This window comes from Staurois parvus, unplaced genomic scaffold (genome assembly GCF_062004578.1).
Source record: "Staurois parvus isolate SC_StPar_1 unplaced genomic scaffold, SC_StPar_1.0 ptg000432l, whole genome shotgun sequence".
NCBI lineage: Eukaryota > Metazoa > Chordata > Amphibia > Anura > Ranidae > Staurois > Staurois parvus.
In genome coordinates this window covers 10,319,072-10,335,915 of record NW_028318228.1, presented here as the reverse complement: position 1 = coordinate 10,335,915, position 16,844 = coordinate 10,319,072, and the positions used below count along the sequence as shown (strand labels likewise).

General features: G+C 41.9%; 1 protein-coding gene across 4 annotated transcripts in view; it reads left to right on the top strand.

Moving 5' to 3' along the window:
- The window catches only part of NTRK3 (neurotrophic receptor tyrosine kinase 3), a 979,065-nt gene that overhangs the window by 536,323 nt on the left and 425,898 nt on the right, over positions 1-16,844 (top strand). For 3 of the 4 annotated variants that reach the window (XM_089687660.1, XM_089687663.1, XM_089687662.1), the window contains exons 10-12: positions 2,658-2,681; positions 3,240-3,310; positions 8,316-8,418. In XM_089687660.1, the coding sequence (XP_089543786.1) occupies positions 2,658-2,681; positions 3,240-3,310; positions 8,316-8,418 (198 nt within the window). The remainder of the gene's footprint in view (positions 1-2,657; positions 2,682-3,239; positions 3,311-8,315; positions 8,419-16,844) is intronic. The other variant, XM_089687661.1, reaches the window with a different exon arrangement.

Sequence of the window (16,844 nt, the reverse complement as noted above, 5' to 3'; positions counted from 1 at the left end):
AATGAGTCAGAAAGACCATGGGAAAACGCAGCCACCAGAGCCTCATTGTTCCAACCGACCTCTGCCGCCAGGGTACGAAACTCTATAGCGTACTCGGCCACGGTCCGTGAACCCTGATGCATGGTCATGAGCAGCTTGGCCGCCGAGGCGGAACGAGCCGGTACGTCGAATACCCTACGGAAGGCATCGACAAAACCAGAAAAATCTTGAATCACCGGGTCGTTCCTCTCCCATAAGGGATTTGCCCAGGCCAAGGCCTTGTCTGAGAGTAGTGAGATGAGGAACCCCACCTTTGACCTCTCAGACGGAAAGGCGTGGGGTATTAATTCAAAATAAATACCCACCTGGTTGAGGAACCCACGACACTGACTCGGCTCACCCCCAAAGCGCTGTGGAAGAGGGGCTGAACCGGTCATACCTCTGGACACCGCGGGTGCCGCATCAGCCGCGGCGGTAGGCACAGCAAGCGGAACAGCAGCGGAAGCGACCACCGGAGCGACAACCGGCCTAATAACACCAGGAGTAAGGTGCGCGGTGCGTGCAAGCAGAGTTTGTAACGCCTGAGCGAACTGATCCAACAGGTGATCCTGTTGATCGAGTCTGGCGACTAGCATTGGGAGCGAAGGCGTGCCTGCACCGTCAGGGTTCATGGCACTTGTGTAATGTCAGGGCAGGAGCTGAGGAATGGACAGGCAGACCTAACAATGTAACGCACTGGCTGACGACAACCACCACCCACAGACCGAAGTCCCTCAGGGCGCGGAGTCTAAGTCCCAGGCTGCCCTTCACCAGGGCCCCTGATGGTGGGGATGGACTTGACGCAGCCAGGAACCAGGTCGCGGCCCCCGAGACACCTCAGCTGCGGTAATGGCCGCCGCCAATGGCGTGTAGCTGGTGGAAGAGACAAAAGAGTAGTCAGACAAGCCGGGGTCAACAACAACAGGACAGAACAGTACAGGACAGCAGACGAGAATCACAGGTCACGAGCCGGGTTCAGCAACAGAGGGTCAGATCAAAGGAGAATACAAAGAATAGTCAAGACAAGCCGAATCAGATACCAGGAGAGTCACGAGAGTCAGAACAGAGTAATAGTAACACAAAGACACAAGACACAAGTGCAAAGAGCATGTGCGGGCCACAGGCTTATATGTCATCAGCCACACCCCTCTGGAGGATGGACCACAGAAACCTGAAGGCATAAAAGGGCTCCCATCATGCACAGCAGAATCCAAGATGGACACCAGCACATGAAGTAACATAACCACAGGGAAAAGGTAGGACCTTGACAAGAATAAAAGGTGAAGAAAATGCTTAGTAATCGTAGGGACCTCTAGGTCTTCGAGGATCCCAAGGAGGCACCACTTAGGGCAACAGATATTAGGTTTGTCAAAAGTGTCGGCTATAAATGCTGTCACCTGTGACTACGTCCCCAAACCATGTGCAGAAAGTCACCTATTTCACAAACACACTTATGGCAGGTAGCGGTAGGTCTTTTGTGCATATACAACCAAGCCGGGGTATAGTACACCCTAAGTAGGTAACGTTTATCCCTAGCAGAGATCACTGTGGCTGAGTGTGTATTAAAAAAGTTGCTGCCAGTTTTTGGATGTAAGATCTGGTATATCACTTAACCATATTTTCTGCATAGTAGAGAGAAGTGTCATATTTATCCATGAGTAGAGAGTAATAAGTAGAGATTAGTCTAACCTGATCAGGATGCACGAGGGCTTGTTCAAGGTTTGAGTTATTAAGGCAAACATTCTGAAGACCATATTGGGCCTCTGCAGAATGTTTAAGCTGTATGTAGCAGAATAACTATTGTGCTGGTATATGCAATTCATGGCATAATTGTGTAAAATATTTGAGTGAGCCCCCTTCCTACAGTTAATGTAAATAACGTAATCCATGCCTTGCCCACAGCAGACCACAAGGAAGTGAAGGGAAGTGTGGGAGCCTAGGGTTGTACCATAGTGGTTGATTAGGGGAGTAAAGATGATCTTGTTTAGCCAGCAACTGTGAGCATTGCGTGTAAATACGCAGGGACATGCTTAATATAGTGGTGCCCACAGTAGTATGTAATAGAATGCCTATTTTTAGGCAGAGTAGCATTTGTGCTATATTTCCTTAGATACCCTTTCTTAAACCTTTTCAGGTTTCCAGGTTTTACTAACAGTTCTTCTGACATCCTTTGAAATCCTATTTGATCACACCACATTCTACTTCTTTAAGATTGGCTGTAGTAGGTCAACCCCACTATAAAACTGACCGAAACATTGACTTACATAAATTACCCCAGAGATTCACATACCTTTTCCATGAATAACCATATAATTTTAAGCCATTTACTCAATTTAAGCATGGAAATTTAATATAGGTATGGCAATGTAAAATGTGTGTATGGTTTGTTACAAAAACTGCCTTTATTACCGTTATCCACAAAAAAAAGGTCAGATCACATTTTAGGAACCGTTCATGCAGAAATCCAGAAACTCTGTTGGGAATTGCTAGCATATATGTACCGTATGTATACTAGTGTATGACTATCTATTTCAAGGATTTCTTTCTTTATCCTTAAAACCTTAGTATTCTGATTTAGGTACTGCATATTATATTCTGTTTTACTAAATCTGACATTTACTTGTCTGTCCTTTTTACAGAGAATACTGACTATTTTGTTTCAGGTACGTACTTGTTCTTACTGCTCTATTAAATATATGGGGCTGCTCCATTAAGCACAATTCACAGGATAGGTCTGATGGGCTTGGTCTCCCTTTGCCAAATGCCTAATAGATCATGTTGACAGGAAACCAAAGGGGGTCTTGCCAGAGAAATCCCTCTACTCACCAGTATATGTTCAGCCAAGAATTGCAGCATTCCTTGTTAACTTTATCTTCATTGTTAATGGAACAGAAGTCTCCAAGGCCACAAAAAAAAAAAATGGAAGTTAAGGTCACAGCAGCAAACTAACCAGCATGCTATTTCTCTATAATAAGTTTGAAGATGTCCATATTTGATTATTCTTGAGTTCTATCACAAAGCCTTTTAAACCTCCCGAGGCAAATGTACATTTATATTCAAAATAAGACAGGTCCCTAGGTAGTGAAATGCAGTGGTATGTCTGCTGCTATCCAATTATCTGAACCCTGTGATAAAAATAGTTGGTGGCCTTTTAAGCAGGCAGTGCATAAGGAGAATAATAATACATTGTTCATAGAATTATTCAACTCCTTTTGTTTCAGTAGCAGATTTTGGAGTAAGTCCCACGCCTCCAATCAGCGTGACTCATAAACCAGAAGAGGACACTTTTGGCGTGAGTTAAATTTTGATGTCTTAAGAAAACACAGGCTCAGCTTTTAATGTATTTTTCTAACACTGGCGGCTTCTATGCAGATAATGAACTGAATGTAAACGGGATCTGAGCACAAATCCTGCAGTCTTGTTGCATATTCTATGGTAATCTCTATATTGTCAATGAAAGGAGGGTTTCTAAACACTTTCAAAATGTATACATAATCATAACTGTGGAGTATTAGAACCTATTTCATAAAATTAGGCACTCAGGAGAGTTTCTCGCCCATGATATACAGCATGCCGAATATCGTACCATTTGCTTGGCAGTTAGGTTTGAAAAATACATAGTGGTTTAATACCCTGGAAATAGAAGTGCCCAAATGAAATGTAATTTTGCACCCTCAATAAATTGTCCTCTTTTTTTTTCCTGACTGCCTATCTTACTGGCTTCAGTATGACAGTTTACAAGGCTAGTATTTTGCGTACAAAAACTGTAATAGGGAAAGGGGGAGGGTGGGTGAGGGAACAATGGTTTTGCTGGCCTCCTTGTAGATTTTCATATTTCTTGATGTGTTTCTGAAACAGGAAGAGTAGGGAAATCTCCCCAACAACACACAGGCAGCAAAAACAATAAACTTTCTTCTCTACTCTACAAAAAAAAAATGATTTAGCAACTCATATACTTTAACTATCTCCCAGTATTGGTATCATAAGAACACTTTAACATTCTCCATCCCACAGCATTGGTGTCAGTGGGAAACATGAACCCCTCTCCCCTCCATACTGATAGTGTAAGTGGGATTCAATTCCACCTCCCCTTCAGGTTTGGTGTCAGCAGGACAACCCCCCCCCCCATATATACTCCAGAACGCAGTCAGAAAACCAGCAATACCATATAAACCTGGCTTAGAGAAGGAGGCAGCAGATTTCTACTAGGGTCCTTAAACACACGCTCCCCATCATCCACACATTTGAATGGAGTTCAACTTAAACCTTTTTTCTGTGGGGTGCTTCTGCAGTATCATTGTCATCAGATTTGGCAAGGGAACTATAAATTATAGTGATCCACTGTACTTGCAATGGCTACAATGTGGCAGCAACATGAGTCCTTAAAAAAGAAGAGAGAGGTACTCACGTGCTTCAATTGTGCTGCACCCTCACTGATGTAAACACTGCAAAATGTCCCATGGCAGCTAGAAAGCATTGCCTTGTCCATCTGGGCCAACAAGGCATCTACACTACAGAGATGGATATTGTTCTTCCCTTTAATGTGATACCATCCCTGGCTAGTTGTTTCCAACAGGGTCCCAGTCTCCTCAACAACCAGACTCCTTACTAAACCTCACAAAGTACTCTGGAAGGGGGGTTAGGAAAATCTCATTGTTAACCCTGAACCAAGAAGGCATTAGACTCTAACCAGTACAAGGAAAATTAATTGGCTGTTATTGTCGGTACCAGCACTTTACTTTTAAGACATAGGCCCCATTGGATATGTGCCCCGGAATTAAAACTTGGTTTTCCTTGTGAAAGTTTATGAACAGCAACTGTAATTGTCCTGAGAACATGACAACTACTGGGGATTTCTGTATGTAGTATATCATATGACATGGATTTATTTTGCAAATTCCAGTTTGACATCACCAGGCTGAATATGAACAGTGTTGAAGGATATATAGTAGCATTTTTAGATCATATTTAACAAGGATATTGGAAGACTGAATTGAGAAAATAAATCATTAAATTAAAAATTAAATTTATATAAGATTTTGTAACCCAGTCTACAAAAATGGAACCAACATTATTATATAAAAGGGGAAACCAACTCCAGCACTTAGAGTAAAGTCATAATTGTTGCCATAGTTTACATTCTTGGCTTCCTCTGTCCCGGACAGCATTGCTTTTGCTTGGTGAGGTCCATCAATTTTGTAAGTTAATTTATATTGTATCCAAATAATAGAATACCCACTAGAGATATCCATTTAGGTAGTGACCATATCATGACTCTTTAGGTTCTATATATAAAAGTTTGACAAAACTTTCACCCAAGATTCATACATTTTTTTAATTAAATTTTAGGTAAATGGAAATGTTCCCTCTGATTTAATTGCAATATATTCTCATTGCTCTAGACCTATGGTCTTCAAACTGTGGTCTTTACCTGATTTGCAGGCACCATTTCCTATGCTGACACCAATGATGGGACATAATTTCTCAAAATGACACCAACAATGGGGCATAATTCCTCCAAATATCACTAACAATGGGGCATATCTCCTCCCACTAACACCAAAAATGGGGCATAATTCCTCCAAATAGCACTAACAATGGGGCATATCTCCTCCCACTAACACCAAAAATGGGGCATAATTCCTCCAAATAGCACCAACAATGGGGCATAGTTCCTCCCACTGACACCAACAATGGGGCATAATTCCTCCCAATGACACAACAATGGGGCAACATTCCTCCCACTGACATGAATGATGGGGCACTATTCCTCCCGGTGACACCAGAAAAGGAGTACTATTGCTTACACTAATACCAATGATGGTGCCCTATTCCTCCTCCTACTGACCACTGGCACTGTGTATTTTTTTTTATTCTCACTGACCTTCAAGCCTGAGGCATTGTTTGTTTCCACTGAAACAGAGGAACATTCTAATCCCATTGGCCACAGTCCAGCCCCCTAAATTCTGAAGGAAAATTAACTAGCCCTTTGTTTAAAAAGTTTGGAGACCCTTTCTCTGGACCCTCCCAAGTAGAAATATACAGAAGACCCTTAGTAATAAAGGGAACTTGGTATCAGAGGCATTCACAGTCTCTTATGCAACAGTAAGAAGGGTCAGCCGCACTCCGGAGGATTGATGAATATAGTGTATACTTATCGATCCATAGGACACACAAAACATGTTTAAGCACAAGATCGTGTGAAACGCCTTAACAGGTCCTGTATTCATGTCCTGGTGTTCTGTGTGTCCTATGGATCAATAAATATACACTATATTCATCTATCCTCCGGTGTGCGGCTGACCCTTCTTCCTGTTGCATCGTGTGTGGTGGAGAGCCAGAGCCAGAGCCTGTTGTGGATTGATCTGGATTGTTTGCCTGAGCGGTATACCTCTGTCCTCTTATGCAATATTTTTTCAATTACAGTTTACAGTTTAGTGAATGGATTGTGGATAAGCATGCTTTAAAAACCTGTACTAAAAATAATGAAGTTCTCAGGGCCAAGCCTTAACTAATGAGGAAGTTGTACCACTAGCTTCAGTGGAAACCTAATAGGACTTTTGATATGTGGTTTACTAACTCTTCATCTAGGAGGCTAAGCAACAGAACTCGTTCCCATGGGAGTAATAACTATTATTGCTACCATTCATGTATATCAAATAAATGTTAATTTAGGTAAGGCTAGATTGCATTTTTAAATGCAGCTGGGGACTTGGGATGCAGTATAATATAATTTACAGAGAACATAAGATATGCCTGTTTAGGTTGGAGGAATTCTGTTTCCATAATTTGAAAAATAATTTTGGCTAGAAAAAAAAGCAAAAGGTGTTATGCATTATAATGTGTTCAGCATTATGTAAATATACACTATATTGCCAAAAGTATTGGGACGCCTGCCTTTAAACGCACATGAACTTTAATGGCATCCCAGTCTTAGTCCGTATAGCTGAATATTTTCAGCTATAACAGTTTCAGCTCTTCTGGGAAGGCTGTCCACAAGGTCTAGAAGTTTGTCTATTGGAAGGTTTGACCATTCTTCCAGAAGCGCATTTCTGAGGTCAGGCACTGATGTCGGATGAGAAGTCCTGGCTTGCAGTCTCCGCTCTAATTCATCCCAAAGGTGTTCTTTAGGGTTAAGGTCAGGACTCTGTGCAGGCCAGTCAAGTTCCTTCACCCTAAACTCACTTATCCATGTCTTTATTGACCTTGGTTTGTGCACTGGTGCGCAGAATTGTTGGAACAGGACAGGTCCATCCCTAAACTGTTCTCCCACAAAGTTGGGAGCAATTCAATCATCCAAAATGTCTTGGTATGCTGATGCCTTAAGCGTTCCCTACACTGGAACTAAGGGGCCATGCCCAACCCCTGAAAAACAACCCCACACCATAATTCCCCCTCCTCCAAACTTTATACTTGGCACAATGCAGTCAGGCAAGTACCATTCTCCTGGCAACCGCCAAACCCAGACTTATCAGATAGACAGAGAAGCGGGATTAATCACTACAGAGAACACATATCCGCTGCTCTAGAGTCCAGTGGCGGCGGGTTTTACACTACTGCCTCCAACGCTTTGCATTGCACTTGGTGATGTAAGGCTTGGATGCAGCTGCTCTCTATGCACTGTCATTGTGCTAATCTGAAGGCCACATGAAGTTTGGAGGTGTATAGTTATTGGCTCAGCATACAGTTAGCAACTTCTGTGCACTGCATGCGCTGACCCCGCTCTGTTATTTTACGTGGCCTACCACTTCGTGGCTGAGTTGCTGTTGTTCCCAGTTGCTACCACTAACAATTGACCATGGAATATGTAGTAGCAAGGAAATTTCATAGATGGATTTATTGCACAGGTGGCAACCTATCACGGTACTACGTTTGAACTCACTGAGCTCCCAAGAGTGACCCATTTATTTACAAATGTTTGTAGAAGCAGTCTGCATGCCTAGGTGCTTGATTTTATACACCTGTGGCCATGGAGGGCATTGGAACACCTGAATCCAATGATTTGGAGGGCGAGCCCAATACTTTTGGCAATATAGTGCACCAGTCAGTACAAATTAACAATACGAACCATTGCATACACTTAAATGTATAGTCTAGGTTGTGTGGAAATGAAAATCTTTTGCAGTATTCCGTGCTGCATGTTTTCATATAGATAGGTGAAAGAGACATACATGAGAACTACATTTTGACTGTATGGGAAATCTAATCATTTTTTTATGATATAAATCTTCAATTTAAGGTGTTCAATTGAGGATTGCTACTCTAGATGTTAACAGTTTTTTTCCAATTATTTACAGGTTTCAATAGCAGTTGGCCTAGCAGCGTTTGCATGTGTCCTTTTAGTGGTTCTGTTCATAGTCATCAACAAATATGGAAGACGTTCCAAATTTGGTATGAAAGGTAAGAAAAGATGATGAGTTGGTATTAAGGCTTGGTACTCTATACTACTGTAAAGTTGCAACTCATGGAAATGTGTTTGCATATGTCTGGATATGCTGCTGATGTTTCTCTGTTGTTGTTAGATGCTATATACTGTATATTACAGATGTTCAGATTGTTTTTCATATAGTTCCCAAAATATTTGGGACTCTTGGAATACTGACCAACTTAGACTTCTGGTTCTTTATTTTATACATGCTGTTCTTTAGAGTATAAATGTACGCCTTTGTCAATCGTAACATCAGTCCATTGACACCTCAAGCTTTTAATTACATACTTAACGCAGAACTATACCCTCCTATCCTTTACAGCAAAGGAAGCTGCCATCTTAGCCACTATTTGATCTGCAGTAAACATGGCACTACACATGTGATCAATTATGACAGCTGCCATTGGATGGCTTGGCAGTTCAGTTGAGACAACAAACAACTGTTACAGTTGTCATGCAAAGCATGCCTTAAATGTAACTGTTTTGGAAAACAGTTAAATCATTTGGTTTTTGCTTGTTGAGCATGTTTGTGCTTCCAGCTACAAACTACAAAATTCTCAAGTGTGAATGGTGCCTCAGTTTTAAAATGGTGACAGTGCTGTACTATATGAGGAAACTTTTACCCCATGTTTTGTTTCCTTGCAGTGCATGCTGGGTGTATTTTTCAAGGAGAAACTTTACCACATTCATTAATTTGGGGCAAATTCCTGTGAAAAGTGCAGCTTCCCTTGCAAAGTGAACAGCATATTCACCTTTGATAAATCAACCCCACTGTCACTGTATTTTAAGCCGTATGTGGTCGCTAAAGCCTGTCTGTTGCCAAGTGTTTAAACCATTGCAGAAAGTTATCTTAGAGCTAGCAATGAAAGAATTGGCAGCGTCATCACCACAAGCTAGTATGCGACCTCCGATATTGATCTGCTTTAAAATTACAGCCACAAAAGACTTATTTTGTCAATTACAGAGAAAAAATACATGCTAAAGATGTAGCTCCTTGTTAAACTGGTTATAATATCTCTGTGTTGTTCAGTGTAGTTTCTAGTCTTGGCGGAATGCCACCTTCATTGAATTTTCTTCCTCCTCTGCTTGGCATTTCTTGTTAATATTGCGTAACAGATGCAACGTTTCCCTTTCAAATCTTGTGTAAATTAGCATTGAGGCATCCAGTGGAGAAAAATGTGACTTGACAGGGCTCACTGTTTATTAGACTAAAATGAAGGTTCAAGATGATAAAACCATATCTCGGAGACGCTGTGTTTTCTATAAAAATATAAAAAGATGAAAACGAAACACGCTAAAAAAGAACAAGCAGCCAGTCCATTAATGTCTATGTGTGTGATTCGTACTGAATGGTGGTAAAAAAGAGATTTGATACTTTGCCTATAGCAAATAATACGACGCCAACTTCCACATTATGCACACCTAAGATTGGTCCATTTGGAATATATTCAGTTTTTGTACTGTTTGCCCCTTTGCATTATATTAGGGTTGTTCAGTTATATCTGTCAGTAATTGGGAAATGCTGTGTGGCTACATTCTCACTTGTATTGGGTTACCTGCAGATCCAGTGATTGCATGTTCTGGTCAGAGTGACGTGGTCTGAAAACCAAGAGAACATGTTGACTTTTTCAGTGCAGTCTACATATCTGCTTAAAAGAGAACAAATAACCCGGCCCCCCATTCCCTATCCACAGACACTAGAGTTTGATAACTCTGAGAGGTTGGGCTATCAAAACAAAATGAACAAGACCAGAGATAAATTCCACAGGGTACTTGCATTGTGGGCTTTCATGAGTGCACAGGTGTATGCGTACATGTTAAGGCTACATTCAAACCTACAATTGAGTCCAACACTGATTACATGCGATAACCCCAGAGGGGGTTCCCGACAATTAGCTGCAGGAAGCAGCCCCATTGAAAGCAATGAGAGGCTGCTGGCTGCAGCAGCTAATCACAGCCACTTGCATGTGATCATTCATGCAGCAATCACCTGTGAGTGAACCAGTGTGTAACTAGAACCATCAGGGCCTCAGTGCCAGAAACCATGAAGGTCCCCCCACTTTAAAAAAGTATGATTTTGATACTTTTTTTTTCAATATACTGGTGAAACTCGAAAAATTAGAATATTGTGCAAAAGTTCATTTATTTCAGTAATGCAACTTAAAAGGTGAAACTAATATATGCGATAGACTCATTACATGCAAAGCAAGACAGTTCAAGCCGTGATTTGTTATAATTGTGATGATTATGGCTTACAGCTCATGAAAACCCCAAATCCACAATCTCAGAAAATTCAAATATTACATGCAATCAATAAAACAAGGATTGTACATAGAACAATATCGGACCTCTGAAAAGTATAAGCATGCATATGTACTCAGTACTTGGTTTGGGCCCCTTTTGCAGCAATTACTGCCTCAGTGCGGTGTGGCATGGAAGCTATCAGCCTGTGGCACTGCTGAGGTGTTATGGAGGACCAGGATGCTTCAATAGCGGCCTTCAGCTCTTCTGCATTGTTCGGTTTCATGTCTCTCATCTTTCTCTTGGCAATGCCCCATAGATTCTCTATGGGGTTCAGGTCAGGAAAGTTTTCTGGCCAATCAAGCACAGTAATCCCACAGTCATTGAACCAGGTTTTGGTGCTTTTGGCAGTGTGGGCAGGTGCCAAGTCCTGCTGGAAAATGAAGTCAGCATCCCCATAAAGCTCGTCTGAGGAAGGAAGCATGAAGTGCTCCAAAATCTCCTGGTAGATGGCTGCGTTGACCCTGGACTTAATGAAGCACAGTGGACCAACACCAGCAGATGACATGGCTCCTCAAATCAACACAGACTGTGGAAACTTCACACTGGACTTCAAGCATCTTGCAGTGTTCTTGGTTTCCAACTGAGATGCAAAAGTTGCTCTCATCAGAAAAGAGGACTTTGGACCACTGAGCAACAGACCAGGTCTGTTTTTCTTTAGCCCAGGTAAGATGCTTCTGGCGTTGTTTGTTCAGGAGTAACTTGACAAGAGGAATACAGATTTTGAAGCCCATGTCCAGGATCCGTCTGTGTGTGGTGGCTCTTGATGCATTGACTCCAGCCTCAGTCCACTCCTTGTGAAAGTCCCCAATGCTTTTGAATGGCCTTTTCCTGAAAATCCTCTCCAGGCTGCGGTCATCCCTGCTGCTTGTCCACCTGTTTCTTCCACACTTTTCCCTTCCACATAACTTTCTATTAATGTGCTTTGATACAGCACTTTGGGAACATCCAACTTCTTTTGCAATTAACTTTTGAGGCTTTCCCTCCTTATGGAGGGTGTCGATGGTTTTCTGCACGACTGTCAGGTCAGCAGTACTGAACCAGACTGAGAGAGCATTTAAAGGCTGAGGAACCCTTTGCAGGTGTTAAGGCTTAATTAGCTGATTAGAGTGGGACACTTTGAGCTGAGAATATTGCACCTTCTCACAATATTCTCATTTTCTGAGATTGTGGATTTGGGGTTTTCATAAGCTGTAAGCCATAATCATCACAATTATGACAAATCACGGCTTGAACTATCTTGCTTTGCATGTAATGGGTCTATCTCATATATTAGTTTCACCTTTTAAGTTGCATTACTGAAATAAATGAACTTTTGCACAATATTGTAATTTTTTGAGTTTCACATGTATAAAACAGTATAAAACAGTGAAGCATTTCTGTTTCTGATGGGGAGTGTGATTAGTGGAAGTGCTGGGGGGTTGATAGGATCAGTGGCAATCCTGGGGGTGTTTATGGCATCAGTGGCAGTGCTCGTGGGGGGATGGAATCAGTAGCAGTGCTGATGGGGGGATGGGATGAGTGGCAATGCTGGAGGGCGTATTGGATCAGTGGCAGTTCTGGGGGGAGGGTGTAATCAATGGTTGTGCTGGGTGTTGATGGTATCAGTGTCAGCAGTGGGGTAATGGGATGAGTGACAGTGCTGAGGGGGGATTGGATGAGTGACAGTGCATGGGAGATGGGATGAGTGGCAGTGCTGATGGGGGGATGGGATGAGTGGCAGTGCTTGGGGGGGATGGGATCAGTGGCAGTGCTTAGGGTGGATAGGATCAGTGGCAGTGCTGGGTGGGAATGGGATCAGTTACACTCACCTGCTGACTTGTCTGCATTTCACTCCACTGGTGAAACTACCACATCAGTACCACCTGTCAGTCAGTGTCCACTCAGATTCCCCAGCCTCTATGTGAGATCTCAGCTCCCTCCAGGTGTCTCCATCACTCCATATCATCACAAAGTGTAATCTCCTCTAGCTTCTCTCTCCTTGCTGCATTGGCCCAGGCCAGCTGACTCCAGTTTCTGCTTCCCGACGGCATCTCCATCTGCCTGCAGCTGCAAGTTGAATAGGAGGAGAGACTGGGTGGACGGTCCGCTGTGTAGTTACTATGGTGAGTGTGTACTATCTCCCAAGGCCTGACCTGAGCAGAACTAATTCTCTTCAGTTAGCGCCCCCCCCCTGCAGTGGTGGAACACCAGGCCCCAGTCATAAGTGCGACCTTTGCAACCATGGTAGTTTTACCAGTGGAGTGAACGGCCCAGCATGCAGACTAGTCCGAAAGAGGCCACGGTTTGACAGTAGTCTCCTATTGCTTTTGGTGGGCTGCCTCCTAATTACCGGGAAGCCTTGCTAGGGTTCTCATATGTAATCAGTGTTGGGCCCATTCACAGGTGTTAATGTGGCCTAAATACAATCCATGACCCATTTAGCCGATTGTATAAATATGGATTTTCCTGTGTGCATTGAACATCTAAATAATGCTGCTTTCGTGCCTTAAAGCCTATATCTGGGAAATTTGAAATTTCTCCCTTGCAGTAGAGCTTCACCAACACTGCAAAGGTTAGCTGCTCATTTAGGCCTAGGGGTCATGGAAAAGATGACTTACTTGCCTAGACCTCAGCTCCTGTACACTGATAGACCAGTCCCCGCAGCATCTTATCTCCCATGTTCTAGTGGTCTAAGGTCCTGACTGATGAAGGGTCTGACATCCACAGAAGACTGCAGAATATTTACAGAGATTAAACCACTGACAAGAGTCACCAATGATAAGACATTGGTCTTGTCATGGTGTCATCCCTATAAACATTCTTAGGCCCTCACAGCCTGCACCCCTCCTTCATCCAGAACTCAATGACGGCACATTGCTCCTGGTTTGAATCCACTATCTACCTGCAATGAAAATGAAGTAGAAGAAGAGTTACTATAGAGAAGGTGTTACTGTACCAACATGTGAAATTTGACTCATGTAAGTTATTAAAAAAGGGTATTTTGGTACAGCCCTTGTACAATCTTCAAGTGCATCTCTTGCCATACATACAAGAAAAAATGCTTGCACCCGAATGCATTTTTAATCCATAGCAAAGGGTGGACGGGAGTACATCATAAAAATATATTACTAATCTTCAATTATAGGAATTGTTGAGTGAATATATCCTTTAAAATGCAAAAGGGTTTGGCGGAAGGCATTATCATTTTAGCTGTGTGGTCAAACATAGGAAGATATTTTTTTTCTTTATTTCATAAGCAGAACATAAAAGAAGAAGAATATATATTCAGCACGCACTACCAGAAAACCTTTTAAAGAGGTCCATCACTACCAATTCATTTGGTATTCATTTTAATACTTCTGATCAAAGCACATCCATTTGATATTTATGTGGATGTCAAATGTACTTCCAGTGTTCCTCTATTATAATTTAGCATTAGTTAATAGGTACTTTGAACCAAAGTGGTTGATTATGATGTGGGATATTAATGAGCCCCCCCCCTTACCTAATAAAAAGTTAGCTTTATTAATAGAAATAAATTATGTAAATGCTAACAGTTGGGCTTTTTTGTGTGGTGGCTATGTATTTTCAAACAGTATGAATGAAAAAAAGGTATAATAAACTAGTAAGTGTTTTCAAATCCATGGCCAAACGTTATAATACATTTAGTGAAAGTTTAATGAGTGCTAAACCCAAATACAAACCTTTAATATATTGCAGCTTACTAATTCTTTGCTACATTTCTTTTCTTTTTTTTCCTTTTTAGGCTTTTTTTCTTATATTTTCATCTGGTGATCCAGCCAGTAAATCTGTTGTTTTTCAACAGACCAAGCTCATTGCAGATGTAGCAGTTTGAGAGTTGAGACAAACCATTAATCGCTATCAGGAGTACTTACAATGATTAGCTTTTATTTATTCATGTCAAACCTTTATCTAAAAGGAAAAAATGTTGCTGTAACTGCTTATAAAGTGTTATCTGGAGATTGGCTTCAATTTGCTAGTGCATTTAACACTCCCCTCCCCTCCCTGACAATGCTGCTGTCCTAACGTGCCTCCTGTGCTTCTTCTTCCAGAGTTGCTTTAAAGCTATGTTAAATCCAAAAACAGAAATGTTATAAAGTTACACACAAGTCCATCAATATATTGCAGCTTACCAACCCTTAAATGTGGTGGCTGCAATTTGTTTCTCCTGGTTATACGATCGGTAATGCACTTCCTGTCTTAGGATGTCTCCTCTCTGGATGGAGGAGCAATGGAGACACTTTGAAAACAGTGACTTATATTGTTTAATATTTTTCTTTTTTTATGGGAACTTGGGAATGTGTTTATCTTTGAGCGTGAGCATATTTTTTAAAGTATATATTTTTTTATTTAAATTTTTTTTGTCTGTTTATTTTTATGATCAACTTTATTGCTATCATAGGGGATGAATAACATTCCTTGCAATAGCACGGGCTTTGACAAGTCCTCTTTATGGAGAGATCTGGGGTCTATTAGACCCCATATCTTTCCTCTGGACTCCAAAGTAGCCAGTAACATACAGGTTGGTCTGATCGGCTATATCACTGGCCAGCAACCGGCCAATAAACACAAAGCAGAAACAGAAAGTGGCAAAATACTTGCCACCACTGGTTTCTTAGACCATAGAGATGATTGGGGATGTTCCAGTCCTTCAACATCTCTATGGTCAGCTGGCGTAACCACCAGCTGCAGTCTGGGGCTTTCCCTTCCCAAGGCAGCAGAAGGTAACAGGGGGACCCCCTTCCACCGTCTGTAAAAGCAATCTAGCTGCTATTTAGTTGCTTGGATTGCTTTTACATTGTTCAGCATCACCAGATGAAAACACGGATACTGTTTTCATGGCTGCAGCTGTGGTATCCCAGCTTCAACTAGAGGGTGTACAAGTACTGTATGTCCTATAGTGTTGAAGTGGTTAAACTGTAAAATAAAATGGTTTTACTTGAATGTTGAAAATTATTTTTTGTTCAAGGAATTGAAGGATTGTGAACATGCACGCTGGATTTGGGACAATCTCAATACATACGCCATGCACAAACGTGTGCTTGTATCTGTATACATATTCATCTCTCTCTCTCTCTCTCTCTGCTCCAGCCCTGTAAAAACCTCTGATTACCCCTGAAATTACTTTTCCTCTGACTTCCAACCATAATAAATCTTTCTCTGTCAATAGTTTTGAACAGCTGAATGATTTGGAAAATTGCTTAAATTATATTGTTGTGAAAACAATTGCTTCACAGTATGGAGACTTGTATTATACACCGAAAGGTCTATGAAGTCTTTTGAAGTGAAATCTACATTTGCATATTGAGAGTGATATGGAAGGAAACCAAGTGGAATCCGTGTGCAGTATTGGACCAGTCCTGCAACAGGACAGCCTGTATAAAAAAGTCTAAAACGAACATTTCACAACTTTTGCAATGTCTGTGAAATATTTGTTTACTGTTACCCTTAAAGGAGCCTTTGCTTTTCAACTGGTTCTTCCCCAAACAGTGCATAGGCTACCAATCACACAGGCAAGAGTCCATGCACTCTGTCTCCATTAAAACAGTCTAGGGGCTGTCTCTTTAAATTATCTTTGCTTGTAGAACTTGTAAGGGGAGAGAGATTGGGGTGGTACAGGTTACTCCAGAACTACTGATTTGTAACAAGACACACTCAGCTAGATGAAACTTCTTTGAACAGACTTTAAGCCAGAAACAAAAGGGACAGTTAGAATGAAGTCCCAGTAGAAACCCATACAGCTGACACCCCAGTAGCACAAAATCACTGAATCTTGAGCTTGGGTCAGCACTTACAGTATCTCAGGGCAACTGTACATCTCTCAGCTTGCACCAGGCACCGCTTTGTGATCCAGATCGAATACCCAGCTCCAAACAAAATTATGAAGAGCCATTCCAGCTCTGGCACAGCTGGGAGTTCAATAACCATCAGCCAACTCTAGCAAAACTGCCTCGAAGGGGCAACAGCCCTTGAGGGTGGGAACTCCTTCAGCAGGACCAGACCAGGTCTGCTCCAGGCCTCAGACTATTTATGTTTCCCTCAGACACCTACTGTTTACTTCTCCCCAGGGATTGGCTGAGACACCATAAATAGT